The 27,764-nt window shown below is 36.4% G+C and overlaps 1 protein-coding gene across 2 annotated transcripts; it reads right to left on the reverse strand.

Moving 5' to 3' along the window:
- Nucleotides 1-764: 764 nt before the first annotated feature.
- Nucleotides 765-27,715, reverse strand: BTLA (B and T lymphocyte associated). Of its 2 annotated transcripts, none has more exons than XM_079101133.1 (6): nt 27,445-27,715; nt 14,066-14,389; nt 9,213-9,248; nt 7,787-7,930; nt 6,238-6,284; nt 765-2,989 (listed from the first exon to the last, which is right to left on the reverse strand). In XM_079101133.1, the coding sequence occupies exons 1-6, from the start codon at nt 27,542-27,544 to the stop codon at nt 2,702-2,704; spliced, it is 939 nt and encodes a 312-aa protein (XP_078957259.1). In that variant the 5' UTR covers nt 27,545-27,715; the 3' UTR covers nt 765-2,701. The 2 variants fall into 2 exon arrangements, with proteins under 2 accessions (XP_078957259.1, XP_078957258.1); XM_079101132.1 differs by having other exon boundaries at nt 7,787-7,948.
- Nucleotides 27,716-27,764: the final 49 nt, after the last annotated feature.

A 27,764-nucleotide genomic window follows, 5' to 3' on the forward strand; every position in this document is an offset into this window, starting at 1 on the left:
GGGGTTAGAAGGAAAGGAGGGGTGAATAGATGGAGCTCAGAAATTATAAAATTATAAAATCATCCTGCATGTCACTATAATTGTATGTACAGGTCATTATACATGTCAAAATGCAAACAACTTCAGCACCAAGAGTAAAGGGTAAGGCAAACTAGGGACTTTGGTTTATAATGATATCTCAGTATTTGTTCAGTTTTAACAAATATACCACTGCAGTGAACAGGGAAGGATATTAATGAGAGAGGAGACTGTGCATGTTGTTCTGCATAGTTTTGATGAAACTAAAACTGCTCTTTAAGTCTCAATCAGTCTCTCTTTCTCTCTCTTTCATCCCTTCTGGACTAGACAATCTTGGTTGGTGCACCAAACTGATTAAGTAAATGATATAACAAACTTAGCCTCTACTTCATATTTCCTCAAATTGTAGACTTTGGAAACCTTATCAGAAGTACCCATGGCATCTCTTAAGGATAAAGATTATAGAGTCATATCCTAGGCCTCCTAAATCAGAATTTCTTAGTGCTAGGAGTTGGTGACCTATAGGTTGAAAAGTCCTTCAGGTTGTTTGATGTGCATGAGATTAAAAAATCACTTCCATTTTGTGTCCACCTATTTTTGTTACAAAAACAAATGTCAAATTGATTTCAAGTAAGTTTAAATTTAATAATTTTACTTTCTTATTGAGAACAATCAGCAAGTTTAAAATTCATGGGAAATCATTAAGTTATATATCACATATAAATTAATGAAATAATCATGAAATAGATTTATTACATATGTCTCTCTGATACCATTTATTAAGAAGGAATAAAAGCATAAATGAATTGTGATTTTGACCAGCATGGTACAAATATAAAAATAAATCATTGATGGAGGTGAAATCACCCCTAACATTATCTTTATTATAAGACATATTAGGGATATTCTAAACACAGTAACAAAAATATACTTCTTCTTAAATTGGGGGAAATTTATGAAAGAACCGTTCAACTCTGTGTGTTTATCTGATAAGAAGGCAGCTGCATGCATCCTCCCATGCTTCCTGTTTCTATTTTTAAGATCACAACAAGCATCTATTCTAATGTCTTTTTTACATAAATTGCTCACAAATGGGCTTGGCGAAAAGAGCCTACCTAGAATTGGTTGCTTAAAATTCTAGATGTCATGTTATTGTATTGGCTAAGTAACGGTGACTCAAAACCCAAATCCACAGAACTAAAATTAACATGAGCGTTACATCAGAAAAGTTTTATCATAAAACCTCATTTTTGTCTTTCTGTGTGTGTTCTCTACTTACACTTGCACTATCATTTTATATAAATTGTTTTCTTTAATAACTCACTCTAGTATTGGGCATTTCATAAGCAAACTGAAAATGGAAAGCCACTTTGATCAACTTCTGTTGCACCATTTCTGTAAGTCACCTACCCCTCTGTACACTAAACCACACACATGCACGCACACACACAGACCACATTCTTTTGCTCAGCAGCTCACCTATCTGTTCAAGTGGATCCTAACGGTTTTCCATCCATTTTGTGCCAGGACTACTGCATTATTTAGAAGCAGCACCCAAGAACGCTAGCCTCAAACTGTTGAATCAAGTCACAGGCTACTGCTTAAATAATTAGACTCAAGTACTCTGGAAATTCTGAAAATATGAAATCATCTCTTGCTTTCCTCTTAATTGGCTGCAGTTTCAGTATCTTTAATGAGTGATTGTCAAACTGTACTGCTTCATAGCATATGATTTGCCCTGATTCCTTTATAAGAACAACCAACTTACAGATGTTAATGAAAGTATGTCGACCTCTACTGACCAAGCTGTTACTCTGAACTCTTCCATTCCATTACTTGTCCTTTTATTGCTATCAGGTCAAGCATGATGCCATTAAAAGTTCAGTCTGCACTTGCCTGATAATACCTGTTCTCATTGCTTGTTAGGTCTATTCAGATGCCCACAAGTATATTAATTCAGCAGCATTATGTCACATTCACATACATGATTCCACATGGCCCAAACACCAAGTTACCCTTCTGCTCATAAATGCTATGCATTAATTGCTCCATAAATACCTATATTTGCTTCACAATCTAACAGGGCAGATTTAAGCATTTAATACATCCAGTTGATATATTCTATAACTGTATTGCACCAGTCCTTTCCAATCTTTGCTTGTGTCAAATCTAAAATTATTTCTCCTTTATATGTAAGAAACACTAGCTTTAGATTGACATAAAATAATTTCTAGTTACAGAATATTGACTGGAAACATACAGTAACTGTTTTTATAGTTACTCAAATTGGAACATTCTTTCCTTTTCAAAACTGTGTAGTGAACTGATCCAGATAACACAAACCTCTCTTCCCCACAAGTCTCTCTGAAAGTTTCAAAGGAAATATTGGGTTTATAGATTGGGTAAAATATAGCAAAATTTAAATGTTCTACTGTTGTGCTATTAATAATATGAAACAGTTTTGTAGAGAAGATTTTGTTTTTCAAGGCTATAATATAAAATTCTCCCAAAAAAGTTATTAGGAGGAATTGTAATCACATGTTCTATGAACCCTTAAGACACAAGCACCAACATAAACCACCTTGAAGAGAAAATTCCCACGTTGAGGAATATTTGACATCCTGTTGTGGCCAGAGAGTGGAGGTGACAGGCCCATCATCAGATGATCATGGATTGATTGGTATCAGGACCGGTTTTGACTCCTCACACAAACGGATGCATATTCTGTCGGTGCTTCTTGCACTGGTCTTGCCTGTCTTGGGTTCACACCAATGATAGAATGATTCAGGGAAGCATAAACAATTCCCTGTTCGTTTTCCTCCAAGCATGCATTAGAATAGACTTCAGAGCCTTCTTGTATTCTGAACAAGGAGTCATTATCATAAATTTCAGTTTCTGATGGCAGTGTCTGGGAATTCTGTCTGATGCTCACTTTACCTTGTTCACTCCTAACCGGCTGAGGGACATCAACCTAAAAGAGAAAAAAGGTGCACCACTGAATGATAATGTGGATTCCTCAGCAAACTGAGCAAAAGGCTGAATAGTGTCATATACCTTGAGAGAAATAATCTACTGGTCCTCACATACGCTGCTAATATCTACATTTTTGGCAAACACTTGGTTATTAAGGGATAAATTTTGAGGACTACCATGTGGCTCCCAAGTGTTTATTTGGTGTTTTATTGTGGGGCACTTTTGAAATCATAGAACACTTTCAAATCCCTTCAACATAAAAGTTCAGTCCAAATTAACAGGAAAAACATAAACTACCCCATGAAAACTGCAAGCACTTCATAATCCAATGGTAAGTATTAATGTAGGATAGAATAGAAAGATTCATAAATAAAATAGAATGTCTACCTCCTGACGAGGGTCAAAAGAATAAATGTTATGAGCTATCCAAGATAAACGATCATGATCTGAGAACCGGAGTTGGAAAATTGATACCAGTTTTGGAGAGACAAAGCTTAGATAAAGTTCTAAAATATTATTCCAGTTGTTATTTCTATCACAAGAAAATTCTTATACTTTCAAAGAGTGTCAAATATCTTAGAGTTTCCAAGAAAGAGGTGAGTTAGTGGAAACTAAAACTAAAATGAGTAATGATAACTTCTCACTCTTTTCAGTTATTTGTTAGCCATTCCTAGCTCTACAAAGTATTTATCTGATAAAAATGAAGATGTCATGTTAATGAAAGGAGTTATTATTTCAATTTTTTTTAAATCTCAATTTTTCCAATTTGTATTTTTGGCATTTGGCCTAACTCCTTTATTAAGACCGTAAACTTTATAGTCTACATACCTTATTTAGTCCTTTGTAATTCTCATCATGATGTGTATAGTAGGATGTGTATTATATCTCCTTGGAAGAGTTCTGGCCCTATCCTGAGAAATGAAGTAATAACTGCTTCCTCTAAGGAGGTGAACATCCAGAATTAACACTAAGTCTGAATAGTGGAAGGGGCTGAGGTTGCTGGACTAAGATAGAATGTGTCCCCATCTCCACACAAAGGAGCCTGGTCAAAGCCAATAGATTCAATAGACTGCAGGCTGTCAAATGACCTGTAAATGGCAATGTATCCTCAATGTTTCCGCATGGCCCCTGTTATACTTTTTAATCTGTATGAATCTGTCAATTCAGTTACCTGGCCCTCTTCTCAAAAGATGACTCATTGCCATGGAGAATTTTGTTAAAATGAACCTGGTACTCCCTCCCTGAATCTCCTTTGTAATATTCCATTGAAACAGTGGCTGCCACAAGGATCCCGCACCATGATGTGGTGGACAGAGTTGATACAGACAGAAGCAGCAATGGCACGTTATGGTTTATAAAACACTTTTAAAAATGTATATTGAGCCGACTGTGGCGGCACATGCCTGTAATCCTTGGGAGTTCTGAAGCAGAGGATCACAAGTTCGAAGCCAAGCACAGCAACTCAGCAAGGCCCTAAAGCAACTTGGCAAGATCTTGTCTCAAAATGAAATATAAAAAGGGCTGGTGATGTGGCTCAGTGGTTAAACACCCTAGGGTTCAATTCTCCCTAACCCCTGCCCTCCACAAAAAAAAAAAAAAAAAAAAAAAGTGTACTGAATTAAAATACACATACCATAACATTCAACTTTGAATTTCACAATTCCGTGGTTTTTAGTGTACAATAACTTTTATGCTTTTATTTTGGAATAAATCCTGAACATCAGTTTGTATATGTACTAATAAATTAAAGTCAAAATGACCATAGAATGGGCAAAAAGAAAGCAAAAATTCTTTCATAAGCTTTAGAGACTATTGACAGGGATAAGTTGCTACAACCTGCCACAAAAAGCTGAAAGTTTTAGCACCAAACACAATGCCTACAAATGCTTACTAAAACTTAATATGAGTTTATCAAGTTGAATGATTTGATTCTGTATAAAATTCAGCCATAAAAAAATGAAATTATGCAATTTGCAGGAACATGGATGGAACTGGAGAACATTATGTTAAGTAACATAAACCAAACTCATAAAGTCAAGGGTCATATGTTTTATCTTACATAAGGAGTCTAGAGAGGAAAAAAGAAAAACAGTGAGGGGAGGGGATTTCATGAAAATGGAAGTGACATCTGTAGAATAGAGAAAAGGAACCAGGGGGAGAAAGGAAGAGACAGGAACTACTGGGATATGATATGGACCAGATTTTATTGTTATATTGTTTAATCATGCACAGGTACAAATCTGTCACAAAGAATCCCACCATTATGTATAATTATAATGTACCAAAAAAATAGGGGGAAAATAAAATAAAATTGGACAGCTAGGTGGGAAATGTTTAATATTATATGTTTAATATTATATGTAGAATTATTGGTTGTATTTGTCTCTGGCATTTCTGGAACTTTGAAGATACTTACTGCTTATTTATCTCTCCTTTTCCTTACTGAAACACAGACACACACATATCAAGTACCTCATTATGACTATTTTAATTAGAGAGCTTCATTTTTTCCCCCACAAATACGTTGCTTCATCTTGCATTCTTTCTTTAGTTCCAATAGCTACACAACTTTGGATACAAAAGAAAGACCCATTTTTTTATAATTATTTTTATTTTTACAGACTGTATTTTGATTCATTGTACACAAATGGGGTACAACTTTTCGTTTCTATGGTTGTGCACAATGTAGATTCATACCACTTATTCTCCAAACCTTACAGAAAAAATTGCCTTCAAAATGCCCTTTTCTTTGTCTGGCTGTCTCTTCCTTTCCTTGATGAGCCCACACACTTGACTATGGACTTTGGTATAATCATTAAGCCTGGAATCATGTCTCTTTATCTATAGGTATGTTTATGAAAAATCTAATTGTTATGATGGAGGTAGGATTTATTGTGATAATTAACCTATAAATATGGTTATTTATGGATTCAGTCTTTCATTAACTCTCTATCCTCTTCCAGAAAGACTTTAAGGTGTTTTTGTAAAAAATAAATGAATAGCCCAAAGCCACATAACAGACAAGAGCTGAGCCAAAGTTATGTGGGTCTCTCTTTGACTTTCCTGTTTCTATTCTGGACTGCTTCCATGACCAAAGAAACACTTATTATGAGACTTGTTATTTCCAAAGATTCTTTGATGCATTAAAAAAAAAAAAAAAATGAGTGTCCCATGGTCACACAAACTTATTGAAAAAAAAATATATCACACAAGTTGCATTTGTCTTAATAGATACATCAAACATACCAGGTTAATTTCCCTTCCTTCTGTATCAGAAGGCTTCTTTTGTTTCCCTGGAAGACAAAAGTAAAAAAAAAAAAAAAAAAAAAAAAAAAAAAAAAGTAATCAAAAAGAGGAAAGAAAGCAGAAGTAAACCACTGCACCGACCCCCATGCCTACCCTGTTGCGTGCGAGCAATGGTGTCATATGTCTGGGCTTGTATATGTGCCTTGGCTAGTGTGCTGCACATGCTCCAGGGGGTGATCATTCACATTGCCCATTTTCCTTCAGCCCTTCTATGGTATATCCAAGGGGAAGGGGCAAGAGCTAGTACTTTATTTGGTAAAGGTCGGAAGCCCTTGCTCTGAGTACAGCCCATACTCAATCTCTGGAGGCTGAGACAGGAGGATCACAAGTTTAAAGTCAGTCTGGACAACCTAGTGCAGCTCTGTCTCAAAATAAAATAAAAAATAGTAGATGGGCTGGGGATGTAGTACCCTGTAGAATGAAACCCTGGGCTCAATACCCAGAACTGCAAATAATAAAAATAAACTGATAAATTAATTTTTAAAAAAAATTATGTCTGCCTCTTTTCTGAATTTCTTTTAAGAGTGGTTATAGCAGCCTCTAGAAAAATAATGGAACGTACAGAGAGACAGAGAAAGATCCATGAAATTGCAGATGCAGAGGTGGGGTTACAGAGGATTCCTCAGAATTGTAAGAAGGTTCTGGACTTCAGAAATCCTCACTGGAAGTACTTCAACCAGATAAATCTTTCTCCTGTGGCAATGGAATCAGGGTGGTCTGTCTGGCTTCGTTTCCATACCTACACTACGGCTGATGGTGTGGGAAAATGAATGGGAAGACACAGAAGAAAAAGAAAAAAGAAAACTGAGGTGACAAGGTCAGAGTTAATCAGAATTCTCAATGCATCTCTCTCTTACTGGTTTTAAGTGTTTAGTAGTGACACTGACAGAATGTTTTCAAAAGCAGAAAGGAATTGTTTTCAAAATACCACACCTCTCCCATTTTCGCCAAACCCACATTTTTCAAACACATTATTGTTGAGTGACTATTGAGTTCAATTTAGTTCAGTTGTGTGTTTATGATGGCAACATATGCATGAAAGGACATGCATATGAATTCCCAACAGGGACTATGCTACTGGGATGATGCAGTATAGCTGTAAAAAGGTAGGCAGAACAACTCAACTCAGACATGTTCACCTGAGAGATTGTTCCAAGTCCCCACTTTCTACTCAGCTTAGAAGAGTTCTTTCACATACAAGCATAAGATTGATGCCAATAGAGTAAGAATGTCCCAGGAACATGGCCTTCTGGCAACACCCCTGGGCTGTGCACTGTTCTGTGATTCATGTACCTCACTATGCAAGAGGGAGCCCAAATAGATCCACTTGGCTTTTTGGTGAAAACATGAGTAGTCCCCCAGGAAATCCTTGTCCATGGTTTATCATAGATCAGAAAAGAAAATGGGAACCAACTGAAAAATCTATCAGTCCCCAGAAACAGAACCCCAGATATGTGCTACAGAGGGGCAGGGGGAAAATGGAACCCACCTTGGTGCCTTTTCAGGTAACAGAACAGGCAGAAACAGGCAACGACGAGGAAAGGCAATCCTCCCAAAGGAAGCAGACTGTAGAGGAGCCGTGGCTTGTCTACCACCTCTTCCTTGGAGGGTGGTCCTGAGGCACTGGGTGCATCTGGAATGTTAGTCAGTGCTAAAGACAGTTAGGAGAGAGCTATGTTAGGATCAGCAACACCCTTCTGCATTGTCAGATGCCTCGATTTCTTCCCTGGGGGCCTCTCCTGAAAAACTAGGCCTCAGTACTTGGCTTAATCTTTTGCAAAAATCTTTTATTTTGCCAGAGTTAATCTTCTGCAGAACAATCTCATAACATCTCTCAAAAAGTATTTCACCAAGCCCTTCCCTTTACAGGATCGAAGTTCACTTTCATATGCACTATTTAAGGAAATTAGAGAAGTCTTTAGCTTTATCCAGTTCTGTGACTTGAGAAAAATATTGTTATTCCAGGAGTTACCCAAAGTCAGACAGCTAGAGAGCCAACACATTTCAGATACTAAATACAAACATTTCTTCAACACAGTGCCTTTTCTTTGTCTCACAACTCATTGTTATCTTCAAATACCAAATGCTTTTGATTTCCCCAAATATGCTTTGCCTGGCATATAGCTGATGCTCATTATTATTTATAAGAGTTAACAAACATCAAGGCCACTTGTCCAGGGTAGTTTGAAATTTATTATCAGGTTGTGAAATAATTTAGTAGCTAGCAAATAGCATTTATGGAAAATGAAGCAGAACACAATAGAATACATCAGAATTGATCACACACAGTACAGCAGTGATTCTCAAGCAGGACAATTTCTCCCCCAGGACACACATGGCCATGTCTGGAGATGTTTCTAGTTGTGACCAGGTTAGAGTGGGGCTGGCATATAATGAGCACAATCTAAACACCCTACATTACGCAAGACACCTCCTCACCACAGTAAAGATTATCCACAATAAAATCTCAACATAAGTATGGCCTTGTGAAACTTTTTACTAATATGTGTGTTATGGGTTTTGATGTAGCATCTATTTTTTATTTGCGGTTACTGTTGACCCAGCATGAAAAGTACTGAAATAAGATATCCTATTATAATGTGTGTAATTTGTTCCCCTAGATGCTTGGTTTCAGGGTAAAAATAGCTAGAGGCAACTGGGGCTGGACCTATAGTTCTATAGTTTCAGAATTCAGGACGAGTGGTAACAAACATCAATAAACGTTGCACTGTTCATGCTGCAGCTGCTGTTGAGGTCAGGCAGGGAGCCAAAACATTGCCAGAGTGGGGGAGGGGGCTGGATACCAAACAACAGATAATCTAATACAAACAAATTCACTTGACTAAGGGGACCCAACTTCTATTACTTTTCCAACCGTCACACAAACTTGTAATTTTATTTAATTAATTTGATACTTATTTGAGATTGTTCTGAATTATTTTGGATCAGTTCTGAAATACAGAAAGAGGATGAAGAATTGAAATTGGTTGAGAAAACAATGAGAGTGTATTCTCAGATATGTCTAAAATCAAAGCTAAATTTGGAGAGGACTCTGGTAATTGCATACTGAAAAAGAATCCGATAATCCAGCTCAAGGTCAGTTTGCATGATTCTATGGATCATCACTGTAAGATGATGAAATAAAGTAAATCCCTAAGTTAGTTTCAGGCTCAAAGAAAATCTTTGCAAATACAATGTAACCCTCATCTTTGCTCTGATTCCCTCTTCCCCATTCATTAGGCATTGGGACACAAAACAGCCCATACAACACCTCTAGCACCTGCAATAACAAGACACACCAGCAAGTGCTCCAAATTAAGTATGGAAGGCCATCAGGAAAGGATGTTTTGGGAGGCATTCTGGGTGCTCATTCTGAAACAAAGACTGCGCCTCTCGCCCCCTGCCTTCTCACTCCATACCACGTTCTTGCTCAGATAATTACCACCCTGCTTTTGTGAAGTTCCTAATCAGGACTGACCAGGGACAGGCTGAGGAGAACAGACTTCCAGAACAATGTATGTCCCCATGACTATTCCCCAGCTCAGTCCACTTTCTCTTGGGAATTTGCCATATATTACAAAGTGCCTTTCTTCATTCTGGGAGAATACTGCTTTCCCAAGAGCTTCCAAGTCCCCAGTTTGTCACATGCCTGTTCTTACATGAACCCATTCTTAATGAACATAAACAGCAAAGGAAAGTCAGACACAAAAACAAGAAAATGCCCAATAGCCCTTCAGGAAGATGTTTCAAGGGGAAAAATTAAATATTTTTGTCATACCTCAAAATGTATTTATTAAAGTAGTCCTTAAATATAATTCCAGGGCATATTTTTTTCCTCACTTCATACTTACATCATTGAGTCCTCTCATGTCCAAAAGAAAAGCAATTTTTTAACCTTTTCCCATTACCTTTGTTTTCACCATTTCATTAAGTTAGAATTCACACCCAGTTTAAATTAAAGATAATTCCAAAATAATTTATTTGACTTTTGGAAGGAAATAGAGAAAACCCAAAGAAATATGATATAATTTCTACCTTCCAGGACATTATAATTGTTTATGGGACTTCAAGGCATTTCCATACATTACTACAGTGAAAGGAAATATGTAAAAACCGAGAGACACAGAGGCTTAAATGGCATAAGAATTGACAGAAAAGAAAGTCGCATCCCCTAGAGCAAGGGGAAAGGCTTCCTTGAAAACTTGGGTAATGAGCTAGACTTGAACTGAGGGCTGAAGTTTTGATAGGTGGAGACAGGTGAACGGATGCCCTACGGCGAGGGGTGACAACGGCATAGGAGGGGTCACAGTAAAGGCATGGCCTTGGCAACCTGGGCTGTTCGGCTGAGTGGAGAGGTTCTATGTGGAATCCAAAAGGAATCCACAAAGGTAGGCGGGAATGAACTGAGGAAGACTTTGAGTGCTGATGAACAAACGTGAGCCCAGTTTCGTGAGCACTGAGGATGCTCTCCAGGGGACAAGAAGTATATTAGGCAAATTCAGTACAATAGGGAGATTTTTGGCTAAAATGACCAAAATGGGAAACACTAAGGACAAGAAGTCCAATAGTACCATAAATTGGAGTCGTCTGAGATGCTCTTAGAAGCTATAAAGGGAACACATCAACAGAGCGAAAGACTGTTGACAGGAGCAGAAGTCCAAAAGCCAAGTCCCAGTGTGGATCAGAAGCCTTGACTGACAAAGTGATATGAAAGAGACTGATATGAAAGAGAGTGAGAAGAGAGTGAATAGGAAGGGAGGAGCATGAAACTAGGAGGTTAGAAATCTTTCAAAAGAAAGCAGACCTTTCATGTGTTCTATTTAACTTTTGGTGTCTCACTGCTTTATCTTCACATATTTTGTTCCAGTATAAAAGGAATAAAACCCCTCAGGGCAAAGAGTTTAACAGGACATGCTTTTGTCTGACTTGTTTTCCTTAGCTTAATGTTTCTGAGCTCATCCAGGTTGCAGCACGTATCAGTACTCATTCCCTTTAACAGATCACGAATATTCAGTTCTGTGCATATGCCATATTTCCTTTAGCTGTTCCTCAGGTGGTGAGTATTTAGGTTGCTTCCACCTCTGGACTATTGTAAATAGCTGCTATCAACATTCATGCAGAAGTTTTTGTGTGGCACATATTTTAATTTCATTTGGGCATTTACATAGCCATGCAATTGCTTGGTCATGTGGCAACTAGGTTACCTTATTGAAGAACCACTAGACTCTCTTCCGAATTAACAGTGCCAATTTTACATTGCCACCACAAGTAATTTAAGAGTGTTTCCACTTCTCCACACCCTTGTTTATTTATTTTTGAATTCTTGTCATTCTAGTGGGTATGCAGTGATATCTCACTGTGGTTTTGATTTGCATGTCCCTGAAGATTAAGTGATATTGAGCTTTTCTTCATGCGCTTATTGGCCATTTCGTATATCTTCAATAACATGTCTATGCAAGTCCTTGCTTATCTGTTTATAGTTGAGTTGTAGTAGTTCTTTATATATTCTAGTTAACCATCTCCTGTCAGATACATGATTTGCAAATATTTTCTCATATTCTGTGGTTTGTATTTTTACTCTTTTGGAAGTGTCCTTAGATGCAGAAAAGGTTTTAGGTTGTAGGAAGCCAAATTTATCTACTTTTTTGTTTAAGTTTTTCTAATTGTATCTAAGAAACTATTACTAAATCCAAGACCAGGAAGATTTATACATATATATATATATATATATATATTTATATTTATAGTTTTATATAAATTTAGTTTTCATAGTTTTAACTCTTATAGTTAAATCTCTGATCCATTTCTTTATTTGGGTGTGAGACAAAGGGTTCTAATTTATTCTTTTACCTGTGTGTATACAATTGTCCTCCCCACCAAATCATTCATTTGGATTTTTTATTTGGTGGTATTCAATGCTATGGAACAAACTGGGGTCTCTTCCATGCTAGGGGCAAATATCTTAAAGTGTTTCCCCCATATTCTCTTCTAGTAGTTTTTAAGTTTCAGGTCTTAGATTAAGGTCTTTCACCCATTTTGAGTTGATTTTCATACTGTGTGAGATAGGGATCAAGTTTCAATTTTCTACATATGAATATCCAGTTTTCCCAGCAGCATGTGGTAAAGAGGCTGTCCTTTCTGTAATGTATATTTTTGGCACTCTGGTCAAAATCAGTCAGCTGAAGATGTGTGGGTTTGTTTTTGAGTCCTCTGATTTGTTCCATTGATCTTTGTGCCTGTTTTATGTCAGTAGTATGCTGTCTTTGTTACTATGACTCTGTGGTGTGTCTTGAGATCAGGTATGTGATGCCTCCAGCTTTGCTGCTTGCTTTTCAAGATTGTTTTGGCTATTCCAGATCTATCACAATATCATATGAATCTCTAGACCATCTTGGGGAATATTATCATCTTCACAACAGCAAGTCTTCCAAACCATGACAATAGAATGTGTTTACACTTATTTATATCTTTAATTTCTTTTAGTCATACTTTCTTTTGTTCAGTTTGCAAACCCCACACCTCCTTGGTTAAATTTATTTCTAAGTGTTTTATTTTTTTGATGTTATTGTAAGTGGAATTTTTTTCCTTAATTTCTTTTCAGTTTGTTCTTTGCTAGTGTATAGCACTACCACTGATTTTTATATGTTGCTCCTATATCCTATAAGTTTGCTGAATTTGAATGTTAACTGTAGTAGTGTTTTTATGAATTTTAAAGCAATTATCTGTATAAAAGTTCATGCCGTCTTTGAATACATCATTTTGTTTCTTCCATTAAAATTTAGATGCCTTTTACTTCTTGTTCTTGCTTCATTGTTCTGGCTACAGCTTCCAGTTCAATGTTGAATGGAAGTGGCATAAACCTTCCTTGTTTTGTTCCTGATCTTCGGGGAAAAGCATTCAGTCTTCCACCATTGGTTAAGATGTTTGCTGTGGGATTTTCAGAAATCAAAAACTTTTATTCTCCTTTCTTCCTCACCGTATTTTTTCTCTCTGCTCTGTTCAGTTTGGTTTTCCAGGACTTAACCTCCACCTGTCCTTCCTTAGCTGTTGCAGTCAATTAAAGGCCTCTGGGGAGGAACTGGGGAGTCAGCTGAAGCCCTGCATAGTCCCCAAAACCCATCAGAGTCAAGCTCCCTGTATCCGTTTGCTCTATAGGCAAACTGTGAACATTTACACGTGTATTTATCTGAGCATCACACATGTAACTTGCATTAACTATAATTGACAAAGTCAAAAATAGAAAAATGGAAGAAAAAAATAAAAGAAAAATAAAGCAAGGATGGGGCTGGGGTTGTAGCCCAGTGGTAGAGCGTTTGCCTAGCACATGTGGGGCACTGGGTTCAATTCTCAGCACCACACATAAATAAATGAATAAAAGTCCATTGACAACTAAAACAAATTTTTAAAAAGGAAAAAATAAAGCAAGGACAATGAAGAACTATCTGCAATTACTGGTGTTCACTTTGTAATTTTTTTTCATTGCTTCAATAATCTACTTCTGAACTTATCAAGTATATGATATAATCCATAAACACAAAAACAGTAACTTTCATTGTATTTTTCTTACTCTTCTCTAACTCACTTCTCGCGCACACGCACACACATGCAAACACGTGCACTCGTGCATCTCACACTCCGTGAGGTGTGGCAGACTTCTGAGGTGATACAGGCGTTCAGTTTCTAACCTACTCGCTCAAAAATCCGAATCTTTGGTTTCCTGGAAACACAATGAGAAAAACATTAGATGGTCTGGGTGTTGAGAACTCACCGGTCACATAAAAGGTTATTGAATGACTTTGAGCGAGGAAAGACGGAAAATTCGCATGACAGCTGTAGGAGCCATTGTCGCTAGGAAGCACTGGTTCAAAATGTAGAAAAAATACTGAAATGTTCTTCCTTTCTTCCCAACTTGTATGTGGCTGAAGTCTGTCCCTGAGTTGTAAACATTTTGTTCCATTGAACTTGCACCAAGTCACATTGGGTCTATTAGCACAGTATTTTACAAGGCATTCCATTTTAAAGGAAGTTCCTGCTGAGGCATAGTACGTGGAATGTCTCCTGACATAAAGTTGTTCTTTACATGACTCCTTCCCTAAAAGATGAAGACAGAATTAAAATCAAATCTGTTCTTCTTAACAAGCATACATATGCCACTTCAACCATTTCTACCAAAAATTTCTCAAACTTAATTATATAATTTTTATATTATATAATTACATTATAAATTATAGTTATTTATATTATATAAATATATATTATATTTTATATATATATATATCTTGAAAATATATAATATTTTCAAGAAACTGACTCTCTCTAGCCCAGTGTCTGGTACATAGTAGTTATGTAACAAATATTTACATTTAATATTTTGAATACTGGATTTAAAAAATAATTTCATCTTCACAACAAAAATACTATATATTAGTATATCTGCTTTACAAATGAGGAGACTGAGGTGGTAAAGAACTTGTCTATAATAACATGCCAAAAATTAGGAGAATTAAGATTTAAGGTCATATTATAGTCTCTTGCTCTAGAACTCATTAACCATTAGTCTGTATTACTTCTTAAGCACCTCTTATTCCATTAAATGAAGGAGAAGAATTTTTGTAAACAATTATTTCCCTAGAATATTTGGAATTAGAAATTTTCTCTCCTGGTTTTTCAATAGCCTTAATCCCGACTTGCAAATTTCTCTCCTGACTATCTTTATAGAAGACATGCAATTCAAGATAATCATCTGAAGATAAGATGGTCCTAGTTACCCTGACATTTTTATTCTCCAGCAGGAAGGAGGAGTAGGGTTCCAACTCTGGGAATTTCTGCATGCTGGCCCAACATACTGCAAACATGCCTCCCTTTGAGGAAAAGAGCTTTTCACTGGAAATAGGCCTTTCTATATACTCTATGACCTCCAGTTAGCAACTGTCAAGTGTGTATAAAATCTCCAGCCAGAAAAAAATTTTAAAGATTTCTATGTCATTGAACAAGTTATCATTAACTTATCATGAATGTATTTACCCTGTAATCTCTACATTCAAAATATAGCTGAGAGTCAAGATGTATGAGAAAGAAATATTTTCCAAGGTGACAAAATAGATATCTCAAGATCCAAACTTCATCTCATTTTATATGTAATTCTTACAATGTCATTTTTATTTCAGACATGAAATAAAACATGCTATAAAATACAGACCAATATGTTCATAATGACAAGACTTAATCAATAATAAAATTTTAACTATTAATTATCTGAGTTCCATTCATAAAAGTAGCATGAGATATGGTATGCATTTATAATAATAAAAAATTTTACATCATTTACCTCATACAACTGATATGTATATGATATATATATAAACCACCGAATGTTTTGTTATGATCCTAACTCCCTGAGCTAGTGAAATAAAATAATTAAAATAGGCAAAGATTCTTTCTAGTTAAGCTATTTGTGGTAATTTATATCTTTAAAAAAAATTTTTTTGCAGTTGTAGATGGACAGAATGCCCTTATTTTCTTTGTTTATTTTTATGTGGTGCTAAGGATTGAACCCAATCCCTCATACACGCTAGGAAAGCACTTTACATCTGAGCTACAGCCCAAGCCCTGGTAATTTATATCTTTTTATTTTTCTAGCAAAGATAAGACTAAGCACATGGTCTTAAAGGTAATTAAAGTACTTTTACCTTCAATCTTCTAGTTCTTTATTAGCCTGTTATTTTATGTTTTGAACTACTCTGTCAGCAATGTATGTAATCCATCTCCATTCATATCTTTCACACATCTTCAAATATTCTTCTGAATAGATTCACAGAATCATGAGCTATAATTACATAAACATACCCGAGGTTACAGGTAAAAGCCTTCTTTAAAGACCAGGACAGCTAAGGGCCCCACCACACAGGGAGACAGGCAATGAGTTAGTGGCAGCTTTGGGGCCCTGAGTTCCACAAGCCTCTCTACCTAGAACAATGTTCCACTTTATTTCTAAACCTTTATAGAATGAATATTCTCATTTTTTAGCTATTTCTTAATACCTAATAAGCTTTTTACTCTAATTCCTGCATATATCATCAATTCTAGCACATAATAATTGAAATTTGATTAAATTTTCAGGAATTCAATTGAGACAGAGAAACTTTAGAACTTGATTGACTACTGATAACTATGTTAAGACTACAAACAAGTTCACTTGAAGACTTGCTAAGTCAATTTACTTTTAAAATTTCAGAAAAATGAAAGCAAATGAAAAAGTAAGTCATAAGGATGAGGTTTTCAAAAAATTGAAGAGAAAGAGTAAGGTAATTTACCAAAAGGAAGTGCCTAACAATACAATACCTGGATGTGGTTACAGTCATAACAAAAAAGCAAGGAGTTCAGAGGCAGAAAGGTCAAGTGAAACCCTGTTTCCAGATGTCTGTTTTAACTTAGTGGACTATCACAGCCTCCTAACTTCCCATTTTCATTTTCTTAGGTAAATTAATAATAGTTTATGGAACCTGTAAATTTGTGCCAGAATTGCAAAAATCCAGATGGTTACAAAGACCTTTTGTTTTCAAGAGTTTACTGTTTAATTAGACAATTTACCAAATGATGAGGTCACTTTTCTAGAATATACTTATTACCTACTACTCTTTTTTCTTAAAGTTTACCTGAGCTGAAAGCAAGGTCTAGAGGGTCCTAGTATGCTGATTGTTGGGAAGTATAGAAATAAGACATGATGCCTGCATTTTGGAATTTGGCTGCTGATGGGAAATAAAGATGCAGGACGAAGGGGAGAATAACACTGTAAAAATGTGCAGACCACTTTGTGTGAAGGTGCATAGGCATGACCTCAGCTGGGGCTCTTGAGGAAAGTCTTCATGGAACCTAAGCTGAACCTCAGTAAATGAACAGCCCTTTGACAATCAGAGCAGAGACAAGCAAGGTATTTCAGGACTGAGGAAATGGGGAAAGAAAAGTTGTTCATCTAGAAATCTTATGGTCCATTCAAGGAACTGACGTGACTGGATTGCAGTTTTCTGAAAGTGACAGAGATTCCACTGGTTGGTTCAGAATAAATGGAATAAGTATTAAGCAGGGAAGTTTAAACTTTGCCTGTCCACCATGAGAAAATGCAGTGCCTAATTTGGGGTGGGGGACATTTATAAAGGGCATGGAAATAGCTAAAAATGAGAATATTTATTTGTGTAAACTTGGGATAGCTGCCCAGTTTCAGCAGCACTCTATTGCTTCACAATAAGGAAAAGGATTGAACTACAAAAATAGGAAAGTTCTTAACCACCATCACCTCCCAGCACACAAACACATACAACTTCACTTCCCCCAATGTGTGACTGACTGTGAAACCACTTCTAGACTGAAGTTTCTACTCATTGCGATATAGTGCCCTTCCATTTAGTCAAAGAACTGTCACCTGGTGCTAGTAGCACAATTAAACACACTTTTTGGTCTTAGAGTCCTATGATTCTATGCTTGGGAGGAGTGCACAAAATCGATTAGCTGGTAGAGGTGGGAAAAAGAGCTAGCTGTTGTCTTTAGCAACATCACTAACTTGCAATGGGATTACAGAAGCACCATTGGGGTTCCTGCATATTTTTAGCATCAGGAGGATCATTAACAATCCCAGAGTGAACTCTGATTCCACAGGCATAGGAATATTTCTTGAATGGAAGAATGAATAGATGATGAATGCTTGGAAACCAGCATTAAAAATCATCAAGAGTATTTCCTCTGTGCATAAACAAGGTGTTACTCTTCCTATCTCTCAGAGACTAAACCTGATGTTTCTAGGGTGAGAATGATCCACTGAACCAAATGTCACAATTCTAATTTTTCAGGATATGTGGGCAGCCAGATCTCCAAGGAGGACTGCTCCCCTGCCCTTCCTGGGGAAGTTGTCTGGGGATAGTCTTGATCTGTATCCTGAATTTGCCTTAATGTTCAAAAGGTTAAGTGAGCATGTTTTTGTAATAAGCAAAAAAAAAAAAAAAAAAAAAAGAAGCTAAATCAAAGAAAATTATCTGAAGTCTTCAAGGACACCATGAAGAAGCCAAAAGGAAACTGGTGCGGTGGCACACTCCCATAATCCCAGAGACTGGGAAGCAGGAAGATCAGAAGTTCAAGGTCAATTTAGGCAATTCAATGAAACCCTGTAAAAGGAAGGAAGGAAGGAAGGAAGGAAGGAAGGAAGGAAGGAAGGAAGGAAGGAAGGAAGGAAGGAAGGAAGGGAGGGAGGGAGGGAGGGAGGGAGGGAGGGAGGGAGGGAGGGAGGGAGGGAGGAAGGAAGGAAGGAAGGGCAGACTAGGGATGTAGCTCAATTGTAGAGCACCCCTGAGTGCCATCTTCAGAAAAAAAGAAAGGAAGGAAGGAAAGAACAAAATTCACAGAATGAGAGAAAACGTTTGCAATTATTTATTTGTAAGAATCTAAGAGCTAGAACATATAAAGGACTTTCGCAGCTTAAAAATAAAAGGCAAATCATCCATTAAAGAAAGGACAAAGAATTTGAGTAGATATTTCTCCTAAGGTTATATACAAAAGGTCAAATGAACACATGAATAGAAGTTTAACTTTGGGCATCTTGGTACATGCCTGTAATCCCAATGACTTGTGAGGCTGAAGCAAGAGGATTGCAAGTTCAAGGTCAGCCTCAGCAACTTAACACGACTGTCTCAAAATTAAAAGGATAAGAGATGTAGCTCGATAGCAAAGTGCCCCTGTGTTCAATCCCAAGTGCCAAAAAAAAAAAAAAAAGAAGAATGTTTAATATCATTATTCACCAGAGAAATGCAAATAAAAGTCTCAATGGTATACCACTTTACACATACTAGAATGACTATAATAATAATAAAACTTCAGAAAATAACAAGTGATTGTGGGAATGTGGAGAACTGTGAACTCTGATACACTGCTGAGGGAAATACAAAATGATGTCATCGGTATGGAAAACAGTTTGACAGTTCCTCAAAAAGTTAAGCTATAGTTATCCTACGACTCAGAAATTCTATTCTTCAGTTTATCCCAAGAGAATTGACAATATGTGTACACACCATAACTTGTACAGTAGTGTTAATTGCAACTATATTCATAATAGTTTAAAAAAATGGGAAAAAACCTGACTGTCCATCAGTTGATAAATGTATAAATAAAAGTGGTATTTCCAAACAATGGAATATTATCCAGTCACCAAAAGGAATGAAATATTTATTCATATTACAATATAGAGGAACCTTAAAAATACTATGTTAAGTGAAAGAAACCAGATACAAAAGATCACATATTGTATGTTCCTATTTCTATTAAATGCTCCAAACAGGCAATGCATGGAGACAGAAAGTACTTTAGTGGTTTCTAGGAGATGGGGAAAAGGAGGGAACTGGGAACAACTTAACCAGTATGGGTTTCTTCGAGTTGATGAGAGTGTTGTGGGATAAGATGGTGAAGATAGTTGCACAATGTCTTGACTATGCTAAAAACCACTGAATTGTCTACTTTGAAGTGGTGAATTGTATAATAAATGAATTTTATCTCAATAAAAGACCATTGTGCCTACAGGCATGTTGACAAGTCTTTTTCATCTGTTGTGAATTATGAAAATCCATCTTAAGGCACTCAAGGCACAGAAAGCTTTCCTCAAGGGGATTGCATCATCAAACATTTTCTGAAGGGAGAAAACAATCACAGTTGCTTTGGGCTGTGACTTATCTGTCAACTATCAGTTATTTTTGTAACTACTGTATTAGTTTTGCTGTTTTTCTCAAACATCCATATGTGGTAATAGGGAATTTTTGATGCTGAAAATAATTAAAGTAAATACATGCAGTATGAGTTTAAAAGCATCTAACACCTCTAGGTTTTCATATGATAAAGTATCTTTGTAAATCACTATAAATTTAGGAACATTCTTAAGAAAACCACATGGGAATTATCATGGTAGGCATTTGAAGTCTAGCACAACTCATTTTGAACAACCCCTACCTCCCCATGGAGAAATATTTTCAGAAATAATCATAAAATGAAACAAACAATAAAGTGGCCAGAAAAGAAACACAAACAGTAAATATTTTTGTATTGAATTTCATATGTACAACTATTTACTTTCACAAATATTTGAAAAATAGAATAGAAAAAAGAAAAAATGCACAACTATTTGTTCAATTATTTGAGCAGTGTGAACTTTGATCCTTTAGTTACAATCTGTGGTAATAATTTATAAAAATAAGTGTCCACTAATTAGTAGGTGAATTTCATTAAACTGATAAGTGAACTTTTATTAAAACTGAAATTCTGCAAAGTACACCTTAGGCAACTGCTAAATTTTATCACTAATATAGTTTTTTTCTTGCTCAATTCTGTAGTTTCAAAACAATTAGCCCTTTAAAAAGTGTGCACTTCAATTGTAAAGATACTAATAAAGTATTTGATATATGAACCTGAGTTACCAGATAAAAATATCACACCCTACACTCTGTACTCTGTTTCATTGTTTTAAAACTTTAAACAAATAAATATTCAACACAATTGCATATAGTGATGGGAATGAAGCAGCCTCTCCTGTGTTTCTTCATCTCTGTTATCATTGTGATGTTCATTTAAAGTGGACAACTGAGAGGCAGGAACATGCAGTACCACAGCAACTGGGGATCTAGACTGTACCTGGAGCACTGGAGTGATTCTGAACATTGTAGATTTATTCTCAAAATGAAATCAAGTAGCTGAATTTGTATGTGTCCAGGGCCAACTCTAGGTGGGAAGTTCTTGGAGTTCACTTGCATGTAGAAAGTAACATTTATTGAAGAATAAATCCTACAAAAACACTAATGTGAAGCTAGCATACATATTATATTAATACTCAACAATAACACATTGATCACTTAAAACTTAAACTAAATATTATAGGGGAAGTGTCCTACTACTGACACTGCTCAGAATTGCTGTATAATACTAAATAGGCTGTGAGAATGCACCCAGGGATGTAGACATCCTAATGCCTGTGGCAATTCAGGAATGTGATGGTTTCTAGTGCAAAGAGGAGGCAGAAAGTTGCTTATGTGGTTCTTCAACTGTGCAGTTAGATTTTTATTTATTTTAAACATGATTATAATCTCTGAGAGCTTTCAGAGCCTCAAGAGGGAATGCATCTTCCTGACTAGGCCAATCAGGAAGGTGTCATGGAGAAGAATGAGTCTTCTCCCACTCCCAATCCCACCACCCTGCATACTCAGTCTTTTTCCCATTATCACAATCAATACCATCCCCCCTCCTAATAAATGGTCCCATGCTATTCAGGGTGGCATGCATCACTCTATTTCAACTACTTCTGCGCTGATGCATTTGTCCCGTCTACTTTACCATGACCTTTATTGTATGGTATCCATCTCTGCAGAAGGAGGTAGCCTTAGGAAAGTATGAAGGTAAGAAGGCATGACGTGTCCCAAGACTGAAGAGGAAACTTGAAGAAGTGAAGAATTCCCTGTTTACAGCTCTAAATGTTCCTATAGCCTTAAGATACAAACACAGTTAAGCCCTTTAAGAGGTCGATTAAAAGGCATTGAGGTGACAACATATGCACATCAAAATACCCTGTAGTGGTTAGGTCATAACCACTGAAGAAAAACTAGACTTTGCAAGTATGTGGGAAGACCTGATTTAAGTTCACTCATGGGTGATATTCAAAATATTTACTATGTCATGCTGCATGGCCATCTAGACACCAGATCAGTTGCTCAGAAAGGAATACTGGACACAAACAACTACACGGTCCAGTGACTTCCAGCTGAGCAAGTGTAATTGCATGTACAAATACTATCAGGGCTGAAAAGAGTAAGTAATCTGTGAAAACTATTAGTTAGGTTCTTAAATTAGGACTGTGATTATGAATCTTTTGTGAAATACCATTATTTCTTATTTCAAAAAACACCCTTGATTATCACTGCTATCATAAGAAAAATCCTGAGTTGCACTATTCCTCCACTGAAAAATTCTAAAAATTTAAGGAAAGTTCAAAAAGGTTAATTTGAGCTGACAGTGTTAGTGATGAACATAGAAATGTAAAAAATATTTTAGAAAACTATAATATTACTAAAGGCATAATAGACCAATAATTTTTAGGGACATCAGCCAATATTTCGGTCTCTATCAGAAGAAATGATGATAAATAACAAATACTTCAGACACATGCTGGGGCAACTGCAGAGGAGATTCCACACTCGGGAGGAAAAAGGCCTCCAGATGATGGTCTGTTCTGCTTTACTTCAGTGGGGTAGGATAGTGGAGGGAGGGGAGATATGGCCATCAGGGAAGGGAAATAACTGCATCATCCCTAGCAGATTGAGGCTTCCAGATGACACAAGGCAGTGGCTTGAGCACAGTCAAGGAAATCCATGCAGAGCGATGGCAGTACATCAAAGACCCTGGGAGGACATCAACCCGCACACCTTGGGAGAATCATACAAGTAACATCTGAAGGCCCAAATGGTTTACTTCCTGTCATAAACTAGCTGACATACATACACAAAATCAGAATGTGGTGACATAAGATTAGAGCCATAAGCCACTAATTCAATGTTTTGTAGCCTTTATTAAATGTATTACTTTAACATTAGAGCAATGAACCCACTGCATATGTCAAATATTCCCAAAATTGATAGGGATACCTGGATAAATTTAAATATACATGACACATAAATGTGTTAAAATCAGAACTTGTGTTATAAAAGGTGACTATTGTTAGTTTAAGGAAAACCCTGTGACTTGTTCTTAGGAATGTAATGGAAACTGAGATTGCTGTGAAATGAAAATGTATCCAATACATCTATTTGACAAACAGCATTTAATATAATATAGATCACAGACATATAAGTGGCATAGAATAATAGACATTGTCTCCTATTCTCTGTGGAATAGCTTCTTTGGATATTGTCTTTAGATAGGGATAGTCATTTTCTCTCAAAACACATACAAATGCACACACACTAACATAATATAAAGTTTCCCTTATGATGAAAATGGGAAAATTTAACTTCACATCAAGAATACACATGATATGAATCTATATTCTCATTACTTAAAAAACATGATACAAGAAAACTGAGAGAATTTTCATCTTTTACTATTTCCTCTTAAAAATCCCCTTCCTCCAAAAATTTACCTTCTTATAATCATGCATGAATTGTTTCTTTAAGTTTGCTTTCATATGGCATTTATTTAGCACATTTTGAAACAATTTCTTCTAAGGCTAGAATTTCTCATCATGTGATATGACTACTTAGGGGGAAATTTGAAGATATCTCTGCAATCTAGTTGTATAGAGCAATCTAAGACTTTAAACCATAAACCTCATGGTTCTATCTAGTTTGGGATAATTCTGAAACTGTTTTACCTAAAAACAGTCATTTTTTTCATTTGGTGTAGCTTTTGACAACACTTAGCAAAGCTTACAAAGTGTCTGAGTTAACTCTCCTTGAGATATTTAAGAATAGGATAAGCAGAGATCTTTCAAGGTCATGGGGTTGGATAGCAGATGGACAGGCTAAGTCACATTTGGAAGCACAGCTCAGAATCACTGCTCACACTCCCTGTTACCTGCCCATGAGCCCACTGCACCTCACTCACCACTGGACAGTAGACCCCTCCTGGAACCATCCCGACAACAGGCAAAAAGGATAGGATGAATATTTTTAAGTTCTTATTTCCCATTAGTCACTTTTAGGCACATTGCTTTTGCATCATTGTTGAACCATTCTAAATTGAAGACTATCTATATATACTTCATTTTTAGTCTCACAATGATTTTATGAAGTGGTTATGATTATTACTTTTATTTTTAAGATGAAGGAATTGGGTATAAGAGTAGATAAGCCATTTTCTGAACTCTAATTAAAAGCAAAACTCACTGATAATGGAAACAAAGTAGAAAAGTCCCAGGGAGGCAAGATAATAGCTTTTAACTTCATTATTACAATAGAGGAAATTTTTATAGTGGGATGAAGGAAGCAACAATAAAATTAAAGAGCTTCTCATTGTTAGGGAGTCAATTCAAGGCTGAAATCAGTATGGGGGTTAATCTGTTTGTGCCTTAATCCAGGAAATCCTGAAACTGCAGAATGTGTTCCTAGATATTTGCATAAATGGTAGGCATTTTTGTGATAACAGCACATAAGTATTTGGCATTTGTTGGAAGACATGACTCTAAAATTTCCTATGTGCATTTCAGCAGAAACAAATAGCAAGAGCAATACAAATAAGCCTGATACAGATGTTGTGCTACTTGAACTTCAAGCAATATTGATTATCTGCTCTAGTGGACCTGCTCTGATCCAAGAACATAGCTGGTAGATAATGGAAAAACATGATCTGGATGGGGTGTGGAGTATGGCATTTAAAAGTCGATCCACGGACCATACTGAACCCTCATAAGAAGTGAACACAGGCAAAACCAAATGGAGACATGGTCTTAACCACTTTGTTTTCAAAAGAGTCTTACTGGACCAGATCAGGATTATTTTGTATCACAATAACCAGTGAACAAAGATTTCCAATTGCCCTTATACCAGCTCATACATCCTGTCAAATAGTATCCAGACATTAACTGCAGTGCTCCTCCCTGCCTGAAGATGGAATGTTCAGTTGATCTTCAACTAAACAAGTGGGCCAGGGACTCAACGCAGAAAGAATAACTTTTGCCTGCAGCCTAGGTCTTGTCAGCTTGAGAAGGGGTTGGTACTTTTATTACTTGCATCAGGACAGAAATCGCCTGACACCACGGACAGGTTTCCCTGTAATTTTTTGAGAAATAAGAAAAAAAGCAAGCAAGCATACTTTTGTGTTAAAGGACTTTAAACAGGGAGTTTGTAGAAAGCACTACACTTTTTCCAACCTTATTATAGATTCAGACTCACTTCTGGGAATAAGCACATGGATCTTACATTGTTTTGAAGTGAGTGACAACATTTTAAAATTAAACTCTTTGAAGATATTCTACTCTAAAGAATTCAGTAAGTACAATAAATCATAGAAAATCTCCAAGGCATGAAGTTTACAAATTAATGTGATTTTAAGGAACAGAGCTTGGCTTTGTCTTGAGGAACAAATCCACCAAATGTTCCTTTTCTTTTTCTTTCTTTTTTTGTGGTGCAAGAGATAGAACCCAGGACCTCATGTATGTAAGGCAAGTGTTCTTCCTCCGAGCTACACCCCCACCTAATGTTTTTATCTCAACCTATATCCTTAATTTAATATGAGTAATAATGTAATCTATTACATTAACTTCTATATAAGATACCTGGTCAGTACTTGAGCCAAGTCTTTCCCTTTCATTTTCCAAATAATTTGATTCACCATATTCTGGGCTTAATATACTGTACAATATATTTCACTTATTCATTTTAACTTTAAAAACTCAACTATTAGGGATATGTTGGTCACAGGTACAAAGCTTGAGTTAGGAGGAATAGGTTTTAGTGATCTGTTACACAGCATCTTAATTATACAATAATGTTAAACTTTACCTTTTAATTAACTGGATTTTGCGGGAGTTTCTTGGTGAAAGTACAATTAGCAAAAATACCGTTAACGGTAATCCAGCTGTGGTTATGCGTACTTGGTATGCAAGGTACTTTAACTGTATTATTACATTTTGAACGATCACTATAGGCCCACAATTTAGGTACAATTATTACCTCTATTTTACAAATAAGGAAAGTAAAAGTGAGAGAGGATAAGAAGCTTAACCAAGATCACATAGTAAATGTCAGAGTAAGTGAAGAAGCCAATTCTAACACCCAAGTCTATTTTTATAAGCACTAAGTTACAACACACTGGAGGAAGAATGGACGTAATATGGTACCCCAGTTGTAGTAAAGCACTGAAAATATTTTCATTTATTTCACAGAGAATAGAAAATAGATCCTTAAGGATGAATTCTGTTTACTCTTTGTCTCTGTTTGTAGCTCTGTGATTGCAGGCATCTAATGGAAGCTGAAATTTCAGCAAAATATCTAAGCACCTAGTGGACTCAACACGAGACACTCAGTAACCGAGGAGATTTTTGCTGTGGTATCCTGGCACCATGGAGTCAAATTTCAGACTGAACAGTTTTAGAATCGAAGAGAACATTCTTTAGGATGGCAATGATCATATTTTATAACTTACAAGCACACAAGCTGAAAAATGAGTGTTTGTGTACAGAGGAGAGTTAACTGAGCAATTAGAAACTTCTTCTAACCATTCGTAGGCCTTCCTCCTTTACAACTTATGGTCCCGCGTCAATGTAAGGGAGCAAGAGACCTCAAAATAAAGAAGGACTGATTGTTTTCATGTACCCAAAGTCTTTTCGAGTCTGGACAAATGTCATCTATACAGAATTCAAACTGTTTCAATATTCAGCTGACAACCAAGTAGGAATCTTTCCCTTCCAACAAAATAGAAGCTGTGTGGAATACTCTGCTCCTGCTTACCAGCATTTTCTCACTCAATATTTTCAAGGCACACATACCACTGAAGCAAGTACCAATATTTTATTTAGAGAATATACTGCTGGAGAGTAACCAAGGAGACAGGTTTAATCTCAGTTATCCAGCACCTGTCCTACCCAAATGAGCTCTACAGCATTCTTCTGGAATCAGTTTGGAAAGAACATGCTATTTGGGTTGGGGCTGTAGCTCAGTAGTAGAGCACTTGCCTAGCATGTGTGAGGCACTGGGTTTGATACTCAGCACTGCATATAGATTAATAAATAAATATCCATAAACTAAAGTATATATGCACATATATATATTTTAAAGAATATGCTATTTATTCACTATCAGTATGGTAGCCAAAAAGTTTGTGATAATAGTAGCAATAAATTTGTACTTAACCATTTATAGTAGCTAATCAATTCTTTTATGTTACCATCAGCATGCGTTTTCAAGAAAACTGGCCAAGCAGTGGATTTGGTCTTCATTATTTAAGCATGAGTAGCATGCTCTAATTTGATGTATATTTTATAATGTCATTAGGGAGCAAACCTAACGGCTTCATTTCATCTACCATTACCCACTTGGCATAAACATCATGCCCTACTAAGTTCAACAAGGTAATACATTGTGTCCATAATCCACTGAGAAATAAAACCAGAAATAATAGAAGTCGGTACCTTACCGTGGATGCTCCAGAAGCCCAGATATGGAATTAGGAAAAGGACCCAAAATGATTTCCCAATTCTACACATGGTTGGCGATGTCTTCATTTCCCTGAACATCAGTGACAGAAAAACCACTCAAGCAGAAGTCTTCTTTTCTCCCCTGAATTTCTCAGAGATGGATCAGGTTATCTACCCCCGCAGTATCTGAGAAGTAAAGGGGCGAACTAGAGGGAGAGGACCGTAGGAAGAGCCTGAATGATTTTGTGAAACAAAGTGAGCAGAATCTTCTCTGTGGTTTTGCTTCTTGTTAAATGGGCTGTTCACTTTCAAACACTGC

The sequence above is a fragment of the Sciurus vulgaris genome (assembly GCF_902686455.1).
Source record: "Sciurus vulgaris genome assembly, chromosome: 10".
NCBI classification, from domain to species: Eukaryota; Metazoa; Chordata; class Mammalia; order Rodentia; family Sciuridae; genus Sciurus; species Sciurus vulgaris.

Excerpts from the sequence above, each read along its gene's own strand:
- BTLA (XM_079101132.1), bottom strand. The coding sequence starts at position 27,544 with ATGTTCAGGGAAATGAAGACATCGCCAACCATGTGTAGAATTGGGAAA. Across the intron at positions 14,390-27,444 it reads GGGCTTCTGGAGCATCCACG|GGAAGGAGTCATGTAAAGAA; the intron begins GTAAGGTACCGA and ends TTCATCTTTTAG. Across the intron at positions 6,285-7,786 it reads TTACCTGAAAAGGCACCAAG|GGAAACAAAAGAAGCCTTCT; the intron begins GTGGGTTCCATT and ends TTTGTCTTCCAG.